Source organism: Podarcis filfolensis, assembly GCF_964270895.1.
Source record: "Podarcis filfolensis genome assembly, chromosome: 9".
Lineage (NCBI taxonomy): Eukaryota > Metazoa > Chordata > Lepidosauria > Squamata > Lacertidae > Podarcis > Podarcis filfolensis.
In genome coordinates, this window is record NC_139610.1 from 75,941,035 (window position 1) to 75,954,212 (window position 13,178).

Consider the following 13,178-nt stretch of genomic DNA (forward strand, 5'->3'; position numbering starts at 1 on the left):
CTTGAAGCCCTGAGTTCGGGTCCCACCCCTCAGAGCAGGAGAAAGCAAGCTTGCTGCATTACTTTTTGAAATACGGCAACCCAAGTTAATTCCATCTTTGAACTGTGTGATTACTGACTGGCATGTTCCTGGGACGCCCTTCTAAAGCTCAGCCTTGAGCATCTTTCAGAAGTGGCGCGTGGCCTTTAGATTTTGGGAGGAGCAGGACAGAAGAAGATAAAATTGATTTTTTTGGGGGGGGTTGAGGAGCTGTCTTTTGGTGGTCCTTTCAGGCAGGCTTCACTGTCGTCCATTGTGGTCTTGTGTGCAATGTCTTATGCGTGCATGGGTGCACACTTGGGCGCATGGGTGATGGGTGCACCCATGTTTCTTTCTGTTCCCCACAGACCTTTTTCTTCAACGTCTTTGAATCCCCGATGGAGCTGTTTGATGAGCCCATATTCATCACAGTAAGTGGGGGTCAGGGAGTGTCCACTTTGGGGACTGTTTCTAGGGATGGGGAGAAATAAGATTCAGTTCACATTAATAAATAATACTACACTCGGTCTTAGCCAAAAGGCTGAGAAGGGATAATAAATAACAAATAATAAATAATAAAGATAATAATTTAAAGGCAAACCAAGCTACTCCACACTTTTCAAAGCAGCCCTTTGAGGTTTGCATTTCTCTGAAGTTTGCAATGTGATTCTCTAGCCAAATAAGATGCAGAGACATGACTAGGACACACTGTGCACATAGATGCACGTCTTGGTGAAAACGACATACAAGAATGCATTGTATTAGGGGAAATTGCTCTGTAAATAAACCCCTGGATGTTGAAGGCAAAATGGCACACAAGACTGTGAACACGAGGAGAAATTTGTAGTAAAATGTCAAAGAGTTTTTATGAGGACTTAAAAAAAAAAAAGGCAAATTGATGTGGGAAACTGAGTTTAAAAAGGTGGAAAGGAGAAACTGAAATGGACCTACTGTATTCTCCCATTTCTAACACATTTTATTGGTCTCGTCAAAAGTTCATTTGAGGTGATTTCGTTCAGGAGGAGTTTATTTTTATAAATATATTTACATACCACTATACTGTATCCTAAAATAAAAAATCAAAACAGTTTACAGTATGCCCGATTACTCAGTTTTGTTCTTGGAGAAAAACCTCTTGGATGGATCTCCTGTTAGATACCACCAACTATGTCGTCTAAAGACTATTTGAGGATCCACTGAATATTCACCATTAAAATCTGCAGAGCATAAATTTTGCGGAATGGCTTCATTCTGATTGATGCAGGTGCCGAGTGTGAGCACTGCACGTTGGGTTCTGTAGTCTTGCAATATTCTTCACTTAACGGATGGTTGAGTCACTGCCTTGTCTTCATTTTCTGAGCTCCTGATTTCCAGGCTCAGGCTTTTAATCAACGAGAGGGATCCCCTGGGCTTAGGACTGTGCCTTGCATGTTGGGATTTGTAGTCCCTTTGTGTCCTGAGACGCCCTTGGATTCGCCATGCTGAGCTTGGTGTCACAGCCCAGGAAGAGGCACCACTTTGCAGCCACTTTGCCTGGTGCCAGATTGCAGGCCACGCATGCAGCCAACCAAAATGCCTCCGGGAAGAGCAGAGGAGGCAGGTTGTGGTCTCTGGTCGGCCAGGAGGCTCCATTTATGGCCCAGAGAAGCTTACAGATCCATGTCCCCTGCAAGATGCAAACTAACGGAAGGTTCTTCCTGCGTATCGAGCTCTTCGGAGAGTCTCTGACATTCCTCCTTCCTCCTCTCCAGGTCGTTGACTCTCGCTCTCTCCGGACGGATTCTGTCCTTGGAGAATTCCGGGTAAGGGCCACCTTCCATTTCACTTCTATGGGTTTAGGAAACCAGTCCTTCTTTGTGTTCCTCCTATACAATGCCTGGCTGAGGACACAAATCCACGCAAAACCTTTGGGCTCGGTCTCCTCGCTGGCCCTTATCTGCATGCTTGGCTCCTGGCCTCTTCCTTGGGGTAGTTTTTCCTCTGGGAAGGGCTTCTGAAAGGGAGACCAGACCCTCCAACTGCCCCTATTTTCCAGGGACGTCCATGATTTAGAGAAGCCGTCCCAGTTTCTGATTTCATCCTTAAATGTCGCACATTTCCTTAGGACATACCTAATTTCACTGAAAATTTTTTGGAGGGTATGGAATACGACATCCTTATTTTCATTGAATAAATCTTGGGATGTCCCGCCAGAGTGGTGCATGGTCTAATTATCTCTCACTTGGACTACAGCAATGTGCTCTACGTGGGGCTACCTTTGAAGGTGACTCGGAAACTACAACTAATCCAGAATGTGGCAGCTAGAGACCACATAACACCGGTCCTGAAAGACCTACATTGGCTCCCAGTACGTTTCCGAGCACAATTCAAAGTGTTGGTGCTGACCTTTAAACCCTAAACGGCCTTGGTGCAGTAGACCTGAAGGAGCGTCTCCACCCCCATCATTCTGCCCGGACACTGGGGTCAAGCGCCGATGGCCTTCTGGTGGTTTCCTCCCTGCGAGAAGCCAAGTTACAGGGAACCAGGCCGAGGGCCTTCTCAGTAGTGGCACCCGCCCTGTGGAACGCCCTCCCACCACATGCCAAAGAGATAAACAGCTACCTGACATTTAGAAGACATCTGAAGGCAGCCGTGTTCAGGGAAGTTTTTAATGTGTGACATTTTAATGTATTTTTAATCTTTGTTGGAAGCTGCCCAGAGTGGCTGGGGCAACCCAGTCAGATGGGTGGGGTATAAACAGTAAAATTAACACGATGGAACAGGACGTCCCTGTTTTCATGGGAGAAATGTTGGATGATATGGGAGACACACTAGCTGTGCTTAGCCCCCATATGGCCACTTCCTACAGAAACCTGGTGGAAAAGTGAGTTGGGGGGTCTTTCAACGAGGTGGGGGCCGCACGCATTGGCCAGACTGGGGAGCAAGCAAAGGGATTCCTCTCTCCCCGATTCAGGATTTCCAATGGGTTGAAGGGGGTTGGACTAGATGACCCTTTTTTGCCCCTTCCAACTCCCCAACACTATGATTCTCTGTGCTTGTGTTTTGCAGGTGGATGTTGGGACAATTTATGCCGAATCCAGTGAGTGGAATTTGCTTCTCTGGTGCCTCTTGACTTCGTTTTAGCAAGGAATTGGTTTGTTTAGCATATATAAATGAGTTTAGCGGGGAGGGAATGTGCTCTGCCGCTTCCGAGATGTCGAAACTATTTTATCCAGAGGACTGAATGATTTTCTTTATTAAACTAGGGGTGGAAGGAGAAGAAAGTTTGGGAAGAGGGAAACGTAGAGCTTGTGTGTCCATAGCTCAATTGGTCCCAAGTTCTTAAGGGCTTTATATATGAACTCGCTGAACTTGGCCCAGAATCAAATCAGCAATGACATCTCCTTCTGCTTCCTGGGTGCCAATTTGATATTCACACTTCTCTTCCTGCTGCAGGACACGCCTTCCTCCGAAAGTGGCTCCTCCTTTCCGATCCGGAGGATTTTTCAGCAGGAGCTAAAGGATACCTGAAGGTCAGCTTGTACGTCCTGGGCCCTGGCGACGAAGCGCCTGTGAGTATTTCTTTAAATTTAACAAAAAGGGCACAAGAAAGAGGTTTGGCTGTGATGCCTTCTCATCTCCAGAAGGGGTGGAAATTTATTGGGGGGAACCTTACATGCTGGGCCCCAAACCCTTTGGGGAGAAACTCCATCATTGCAGGACCCATGCCTTTTCTTTTCTTTTTAATACAGTTTTTATTTATTTTCATGGTACAGAAGATAAATGTTGAGAAAACAATTATTACAACAGTAAACAACAAGTACAGTCATACCTCGGGTTGAAGTAGCTTCAAGTTAAGTATTTTCGGGTTGTGCTCTGCAGTGACCTGGAAGTAACGGAGTGCGTTACTTCTGGGTTTTGCTGCTCGTGCATGCGCAGATGCTCAAAATGACGTCATGCGCATGTGCGGAAGCAGCGAAACGTGACCTGCTCAGACACGCAGTTGCGTGTTATGTTTACTTCAGGATGTGAACGGGGCTCTGGAACAGATCCCGTTCGTATCCAGAGGTACCACTGTAACTTGTCCCCACTGATGAAATTGCAGACTTTTATCATGCTGTGTGTTAAAGTTTCATTTACTTGCACTAAGAGATCCTGCCCCATTTTCCCAGGAGTGCTGAGTGGATTCCTGCCTCAGCCTGAACAATTTATGTTTTCAATAAACCATTGCTATATATTATAAAAGGAATATATAGTATATTGCTGCTCTCACCTGGCATGTTAGTTTCTCAGTCAATGTTATTGACCACACTCTGTTGTACCAAGAATCTGACCTTAAGCCCTGTGCTGTTTTGATTGATTTTTATCATCTGCATTCCAAAAAAACATTGTTTTAATCATTATTCCAGTTTAATGGCCTTTTAATGGCTATCCTGCATGCGTTTTTAGCTTTTTATATTTCATGTACCTGCGTTTTTTAAACGTGTTGAAAGCCACCTTGGTTCCCAGCTTAGGAAAAAGGCAACAGATGAACAACCATTAGTCTTGACTAAACTAGACCAGAGTGGAATTTCGACGCATATAAAAAAGGTTTTGAAAAGCAGATTGGATTTGCCATAAGCTCTCCATCGTCATCTAGTGTCACATTTGTATAATGCACTTAAAACGCCCTTGAAACGTTTTATTTGCATCGTTTTACAGTGGTGCCTCGCAAGACGAAATTAATTCGTTCCGCGAGTCTTTTCGTCTTGCGATGTTTTTCGTCTTGCGAAGCATGGTCCGTCGCAACTGCGCCTCTTCAAGCGGCTTTAAGAAAAAAGTGAACAAACTCGCAAGACGTTTTCGTCTTGCGAAGCAAGCCCATAGGGAAAATCGTCTAGCGAAGCGACGCAAAAACCGAAAAACCCTTTCGTCTTGCGCGTTTTTCGTTTTGCAAGGCATTCATCTTGCGGGGCACCACTGTATAAGAGTCCTAGAACTCATAGAACAGTGTCTGGAATCAAGGTGCACAGGACCCTGAAGTTCAACAGGTGCAGTTTTCCTTGCAAGCTCCAAGGGTGAATTCCTAGTCCTCTCCTTTTATCCTCCCCCCCCCACTTGTTCTGCAGGTGGAGAGGAAGGAAACAGCCGAAGAGAAGGAGGACATCGAAGGAAACGTCCTCAGGGCGACGGGGGTCTCTCTGAGAGGGGCTCATTTCTCCCTCAAGGTGTACCGAGCGGAGGACCTGCCCCAGAGTGAGTGGGGCTGGGGGCTGGGGGGGGGGCGCAGTTGCAGAAAGAGTGCGGGAGGAGGAGCAAAGGGGAGATCCAACCACAGAGACAGGTCTTGGCGGTTCCCAAGGGAAGCAGCAGGTTGTTGTTTTTATTTTGGTTATGTATTTTGTGGTTTTGCATTCTGATTTTATTCTGTGAACCACCTTGAGACCTGCGGGTATAGAGTGGTATATAAATTCAATGCATAGAATAGAATAGAATAGAATAGAATAATTAAGGGCTCCTAGACTGGCTCTCCACTCACCTTTTAAATGTTATTAGAATGTAATTAAAAATATCGTTCTGAAATGTGGAGACAGAAACAAACCCCTTTGTTTTTTCTCTTTTGCTTCCTTTCCACAAAGTCTCCCTTGTTTCTGGAAGGGGGTGCTCTGCAGCACCCCCTGATGTCACATATTATTGAGGCATTATTAATGTTAAAAAAGGGACACGGGTGGCGCTGTGGGTAAAACCTCAGCACCTAGGACTTGCCGATCGCATGGTCAGTGGTTCGAATCCCCGCGGGGGGTGCGCTCCCGTTGTTCGGTCCCAGCGCCTGCCAACCTAGCAGTTCGAAAGCACCCCCGGGTGCAAGTAGATAAATAGGGACCGCTTACTGGCGGGAAGGTAAACGGCGTTTCCGTGTGCTGCGCTGGCTCGCCAGATGCAGCTTGTCACGCTGGCCACGTGACCCGGAAGTGTCTGCGGACAGCGCTGGCCCCCGGCCTCTAGAGTGAGATGAGCGCACAACCCTAGAGTCTGTCAAGACTGGCCCGTACGGGCAGGGGTACCTTTACCTTTAATGTTAAAAAAAGAACATCACATGGCTCTCTGGTTATCAAGACCATTCCTGAACTCTTTTTTAGCGTTAAAAAACATGTGTGTAGATCTGCCCTGTTTGCTTAAAAAGAGCAGGCGATGACATTTTGAGACGGGTGGTTGACTGCTTGCCTAAAAATGAGATGTGCTTAAGCACTGAGAATAATAATTATAATAACAATAAGAATAACAGCAAATTTGTATTTGTATTTTATTTTATTTGTACCCCGCCCTCCCAGGCCAGAGCTGGGCTCAGGGCGGCTATCATCATAAAACTAACGCAGTATACAAAGAACATAAAAACAGGCAATCAATTAATAAAAATACATCTTAAAATTAGTTCAGAGCAAATTAAAATCTGGACAGATGGCAGATAAAATAGTTTATTATATTCTGCCCATCTGACTGGGTTAAACTGGCCGCACTGCCTTCCTCCCACTGCTCCTGCCTCAGTTTCTCTTTCTTTCCAGTGGACGATGCCGTCCTGGACAGCGTCAAGCAGATCTTTGGCTTCGACAGCAGCAAGAAGAACTTGGTGGATCCTTTTGTGGAAGTGAACTTTGCCGGGAAAATGGTGAGTTGGCTCTGCTCCCTGAGTGGGGCACACAAAAGACCCCCGGGTCTCCGAAAGCCAAAAGTTGGGTTCTGGGTGTGAACCTGGGCATTACAACGGATCCGTCGGTTGTCTGGCCTCTGCTGTGCCCTTAAAGTGGGTCTGAGAAGTGTAGCAGAACACATAATTGCATGGCATCGCCCCTTCTTGCACCCAGACCTTCCCCATAGCACAGAAATGGGTCAAAAGCAGCCTTCACAAGCAGGCTTGAGTCGGCTCCCTCCAGGCGTGTGTTCAGAGCAGCACCGTATTTTTCCGTGTATAAGGCGACCCCTATTACTTGGAACCCAAAATGAAGAAATTGGGCCCGAACCCCCACTCAAGCTGCGCATGCCAGAACCAGAACCCAAACCCCCGAGTCCAGGCCGCCTTCACCAGAGCCCCAACCCCTGTGCATTCACCACCCGTGTATAAGACAGCCCCCCAATTTTTGACTAATTTTTTCTTAGCAAAAAACATCACATTACAGTGGTACCTCAGGTTACATACGCTTCAGGTTACAGACTCCACTAACCCAGAAATATTACATTGGGTTAAGAACTTTGCTTCAGCATGAGAATAGAAATCGCATAGTGTGGCAGCAGGAGGCCCCATTAGCTAAAGTGGTGCTTCAGGTTAAGAATAGTTTCAGGTTAAGAACAGACCTCCAGAACGAATTAAGTTCTTAACCTGAGGTACTGCTGTACATGGAAAAATACGGAATATAAAAGGGGGTTTGTGTGTGGCCTCCTTACCCAGGGCTCCCTCTCTGAGTCCCCCTCCCCACATTTAACCCTGATATTCTGCCTGGGCTGGGGGTGAGGATCACAATCTGGCGTTGTTTTGGGATGATGCGCAGGGAAGCTGCCTTCTCCCTGACCCCTGAACTCTTGTCTCCCTCCGGCAGCTGTGCAGCAAGATAGTGGAGAGGAACGCCAACCCCCAGTGGAACCAGACCATCACTCTGCCGGCCATGGTGAGTGTTGGACATCATATTTGCTGAATACACAAAGCTTCACAGCTTGTCTTTCATCGTACAAAGTCTGGTAAGGTAAAGGTAAAGGTACCCCTGCCCGTACGGGCCAGTCGTGTCCGACTCTGGGGTTGCGTGCTCATCTCGCTCTAGAGGCCGTGAGCCGGCGCCGTCCGAAGACACTTCCAGGTCACGTGGCTAGCGTGACGAAGCTGCAGCTGGCGAGCCAGCACCAGCGCAGCACACGGAAACGCCGTTTACCTTCCCGCTATAAAGCGGTCCCTATTTATCTACTTGCACTTAAGAATGCTTTCAAACAGCTAGGTGGGCAGGAGCTGGGGCCGAACGACGGGAGCGCACCCCGCCGCGGGGATTTGAACCGCCGACCATACGATTGGCAAGTCCTAGGCACTGGGGTTTTACCCACAGTGCCACCCGCGTCCCCCGCACAAAGTCTGGTACCTCTCTTCATTTAAAGATTTTCAGAGACTTTGAGACTAAAGATTTCATTTTGTACTTGTTATGAAGGAATTCTATAAAGACTGTCTATTGCGTATGTACATGGTCCTTGTGTTGCCTAAGACATTGCTGGCCATGGTGAGTGAGCAGCCAGAGGGGCCTGCACTCTGGGCATGATCCTGCATCCTCCTGAGCTGCTCTCCTTGACCTCCCGTCTTGTGTTTCCCTCTGCAGTTTCCATCCATGTGTGAGAGGATGAGGATCCGGGTGGTGGACTGGTGAGTGAAGCAGGAGTTGGGTCCTCCTTGGCCCTCGCTCTGCCTCTGGGCTCCTCTAAGGCACAAGGCAGGGAAGGGAAACTTTTCAGTGCTACATGGGAGCAAATGGCAATCCGGAGGAAATCTGAATTACCGTTTTTTTACTCCGATTGAGTGCTAAAGAGCAGTTTCCCCCAGGAAAAGCAGCAGGACAAGACTCTCTGTCTCTCTCTCTCCGTGTCATGTAATCATAGAATTGTAGAGTTGGAAGGGACCCCATGGGTCATCAAGTCTAACCCCCTGCAAGGGATCTTATTGAAACTGTCCCAGAAACTCCAGCGGGTGCAGAATGCTGCAGTGAGGCTCCTCATGGGGTCTCTGCCATGGGAGCATATTCACCCAGTGCTTTTCCAGTTGCACTGGCTCCCGGTGGAGTACAGGGTCAGGTTCAAGGTGCTGGTCTTGACCTTTAAAGCCCTTTGTGGCTTAGGGCCCTCGTATCTACGGGACCGCCTCTCCTGGTCTGCCCCGCAGAGGACCTTAAGTTCCATGAATAACCATAGTTTAGAGGTCCCGGGCCCCAAGGAAGTCAGACTATCCTCCACCAGGGCCAGGGCCTTTTCAGTGATGGCTCCGACCTGGTGGAATGCTCTGTCCCGTGAGACCAGGGCCCTGCAGGATTTAACTTCCTTCCGCAGGGCCTGTAAGACAGAACTATTCCGCCTGGCCTTTAATTTGAATTCGGCCCGATCTTTTATCTCCCTTCTCTTCCCTCCCCCTCCCCTTTTATGAAGATCACCCGCTCTGAGACCCCACAGCTAATTCTCCCCTGGTCTCATCGCTGGCCCAAGTAGGACCAATTCAGCCAGCTAGCCCTGGGGATTATCTAATTGATTTTTGAATTTTATTGTTATTCATGTTTTTATACTGTATTTTATGCTGCTTTTATAATTAAGTGTTTTAAAGTGTGTTAAATTTGTTGTTAGCCGCCCTGAGCCCAGTTTTTGAACCAGGAAGGGCGGGGTATAAATAAAAAATTATTATTTATTATTATTATAGAAGGAGCCCTAGCAAAGAGGAAGCTCTGGGTTTTAGCAGAAGGAACGCCATGGATTGTGGGAATGTTCAGGGTGGCAGGAAAGGATATATTGTTTATTAATATCCTTCCTAACTTGCACTAGCAAATTTCTTTATGTAGCAGAGTTACATACCCCTTTCTTACACGCACAGCAGATAGCTGGTTGCAGGCTCGTGTGAGCCTCTCACTATTATATGATTCAGTCTGTCTCAGACTGAATTGTAAATTCCCTTTAATCCCCCTTAAAAGAATAAAGACGCCATAATCTTATTTAAAGTCAATGAAAGAAGTTTACTCACATCAGTTCAGTTCACAGTTGGATTCCTAAAGGCAGACGTAGTTACAAATATGTACATGTGGATCTACCCCATATGGGGGAATAATCCCAGTGCTTCTGCAAGTTGAGAGCTAGCAGAGCATTCCTAGCTAAAAAGCTGGTCCAATGAAGAAGGAAGTGAAAAGAGAGAGGTATGCTTCGTGACTTGTCCTTTTGTTCTCTGGACAGGTAAGGTCACGCCCACCTCTAGTCACATGCAAGGGAAGGGTGCTCCAGCCAGGAGGAACAGGAAGTTTCGACTGGCTGGACTAACATCCCCTTGCATGTCCATTCAAGGAAAACAAGGAATGTTGTATTTGACTGCTCCCAGTGGATTATATCCCACATGGCTAATCTAATCCACCCCCTGCAAAGGTATGAGGGATCTTCTTTTAGAAGTTGCCCCAGCAAGGAGGAAGCTCCGAGTTTTAGCAGAAGGAAACGAAAACTGTCTACAAAGTCCAAATCTAAGACGCTGAAATAAAAACAGCCCTTCTTGTTCCAGGGACCGGGTCACTCACAACGACATCATTGGCACGATCCATCTCTGCATGTCCAAGATCTCAGCTCCTGGAGGGGAACTGGAAGGTATTCAACCGCTCTCCGTATCATCTGACCTGCTCCTGGGAGTGAAGGCTAAGGATTTGGGAAGAGGGGGCCTTTCAGCTCCCGGGTCTGAACTGGAGTCTGAACTGCAAGCTCTCCTGGCGGTCAGAGAGCATCACTTCCAAAGTGAAGAGGGTGGGATTTCTTTAGTCCACCCAGGCTGAGGATCAGACCAAGAACGGAGGCTGTATTCTGCTTTCACCAGCCTCCCCATTGCACCTGTTGCGTGTCGAGACCCCGCAGCCACCCCCTCGTTGGAAATAACTCACACAAGGACACGGAGATTAGGTTTATGTTACTGGGCAAATTTTGGCCACAACTTTATTGAAATTACAGAATGTGAGCGGTATTGGCTTAGGCATTGATTGGACCTGACTATATCTGACTCCTGCCCATTGTGCAGGAAGTCCCCAGTAAGCGTAAGCCACCGGTAGGGGGAGCCCTGTCGATGCGTACCAACTCAAGCTCCCCCTGGTGTTCCCATTGGGGTCGTGTCAAGGCCTTAGCCCCCCAGCCGGGCTTCAGACTAGAACAACACCCCCGGATTCCTTTAATGGAATACCCTTAAGCTTGGAGGGGCAGGTGATGGCCACACCTCACCTCCCCCACACAAGGTCAAACAATGCCTAACCGCAACCCTAACAAAGTTGTGACGATTGCTACGAGGTAGGCGAAAACCAAGTGGCCAGGGCCAATTTGCCAAGTAGAAAAATTCCTACCAGGCCCCTTGGACAACCAAGGCGACCAACCAAAGTCCATAGCAAGACCATTGCCTAACCTGCAAAATAGGGAGGGAGGGCGGGTGATTGAGGAAGCGAGCCAAAGAGGAAGTCCTCTGGCTCACTCCTCCGTTTAAACGGCCTCGGCCACGTCCCCCTGGCCAGCAGATTGGCTGGCCGGGCTCTGATGTGGCCGGGATCCCCCAGGCAATGGGGGACAAGGTTCCCCGCCCCCGGTGGGGAGTGGGTGGCCACGCGGTCCACTGCAACTCCTCCCTACTGGGAAGTGGAGCGGATCTCTCATCCCACACTGGTTTCTTGCTTGCAGGAGGTTGGCACAGAGTTTCCCCTTGTGCCAGTTGCATTTACTGTGCATTTGGGACAATCCTGTCCTGGAATGTCCCAGGGCTTCTCCGCATTTACCTTTTGCCTCTTTTTCCAGGCACAGTCTGTGTCTGAGCGCTCTTTTTTCTTTTTTGCTTTGGCGATTTCCCTGCAAAAAGCCACTCTTTAAAGCTCAATGGGAGCAAACAGCTCTCTGCAGAAAACCCCATTTTTTCCTTCTTCTTTATTTAAGCTTTGTTATTCATTTTCCATATATATATATATATATATATACAACACCTAGTCATCTTCACTATCATCAGTTCAGTAAAAATATCACAAAAGATGCATGCAATTTTAACTCTGTGCTTTCTACACGAACCAATGACTTTCCACCCTCTCCATGTTTCTTTTATATTAAACATCTTGCTTTGATTTGTCATTATTGATTTATAAAAATTCTCTTTTCTATTTCGTAATCATTTCCCATCATATATATTATTTACAGAAATCATTCAAAGGCAACTGCCGTCTTTAGGTTACAGCTATTTTTCAAATAATTTTTGAAATTATCCCATTCTAGAATGAGCTCTTGTCTGGGTTTACCTCTGATTCTTTCTGAAATGGAGGCTAATTCTGTGTATACTGTCAATTTGAGGAACCATTCGACTCTGATAGGGAGTTTGTCATTTTTCCAATATGTTGCAATGAGCATTCTCACTGCCGCGGCTGCATATAAAAAGAATTTTCTTATACCCTTGGGGATGTCAATGCTTGTAATACGCAGAAAAACGCTTCTGGTTTTTTTTTTTGTTTTTTTAAAGGGAAATTTAACTTTAACATTGGGACGCAGGTGTAAAACCTCAGCGCCTAGGACTTGACGATCGTATGGTCGGCAGTTCGAATCCCCGCGGCGGGGTGAGCTCCCATCGTTCAGTCCCAGCTCCTGCCCACCTAGCAGTTCGAAAGCACCCCTAAGTGCAAGTAGATAAATAGGGACCGCTTTATAGTGGGAAGGTAAACGGCGTTCCGTGTGCTGCTCTGGTGCCGGTTCGCCAGAGCAGCTTCGTCACGCTGGCCACGTGACCCGGAAGTGTCTCCAGACAGCGCTGGCTCCCGGCCTCTTAAGTGAGATGAGTGCACAACCCTAGATTCTGTCAAGACTGGCCCAAAGGGGAGGGGTACCTTTACCTTTACCTAACTTTAACATTAGTTTTAGTTCTGAGTGTACACATACATACGGAAAACCCAAATTGACTTTTGCTCCAAAGAAGCACTTTGGAGGGTGGGTTTTTGTGTGTGTGTGGGGGAGGTTTTCGGACATGGAGCTAAAAAGAACGAGGCCACAGTTAATTGGGGATGAGTCCCCAGTTAATATCTGGCGGCTTCTGCCCTGCTGGTCTTCCTCTCTTCGATTCCCTCCACCCCCAAATCACCCCCTCCTCTCTTCATGGCAGGAATAGGGAACCTCCGAGCTGTGGGCCAAAGATGTGGCCGGTTTGTAGGCACTGCCCCATAGCAGATCCGTGGCTCTTTGCAATCCTCAACAATCAATCCCAAACATCAATATTTGATGTTTTATTGTGTTTTTATATGTATTGGAAGTGGCTTAGAGTGGCTGGGGCTGGATCTACACACACACACACAGAAAACACACAGACTTTAATTAAGTCAGAAATTAGACTTAATTTAGATCCTTACAACAAAAGAAAAAAAACCCTATGGAAAAGTGATAATAAAAATGTCCTGCTCTCTGGCGCCCTCTGGTGTTGCATGTTTATAGTA

At 47.3% G+C, this 13,178-nt stretch overlaps 1 protein-coding gene across 8 annotated transcripts in view; it reads left to right on the forward strand.

Annotated features, from left to right (window-relative positions):
• DYSF (dysferlin) overlaps positions 1 to 13,178 on the forward strand; it is a 223,052-nt gene that overhangs the window by 46,558 nt on the left and 163,316 nt on the right. For all 8 annotated transcript variants that reach the window (XM_083631547.1, XM_083631549.1, XM_083631552.1 and 5 more), the window contains exons 8-16: positions 387 to 449; positions 1,770 to 1,820; positions 3,067 to 3,097; positions 3,454 to 3,569; positions 5,106 to 5,232; positions 6,540 to 6,643; positions 7,569 to 7,637; positions 8,328 to 8,371; positions 10,250 to 10,332. In XM_083631547.1, coding sequence (XP_083487673.1) covers positions 387 to 449; positions 1,770 to 1,820; positions 3,067 to 3,097; positions 3,454 to 3,569; positions 5,106 to 5,232; positions 6,540 to 6,643; positions 7,569 to 7,637; positions 8,328 to 8,371; positions 10,250 to 10,332 — 688 coding nt within the window. The remainder of the gene's footprint in view (positions 1 to 386; positions 450 to 1,769; positions 1,821 to 3,066; positions 3,098 to 3,453; positions 3,570 to 5,105; positions 5,233 to 6,539; positions 6,644 to 7,568; positions 7,638 to 8,327; positions 8,372 to 10,249; positions 10,333 to 13,178) is intronic.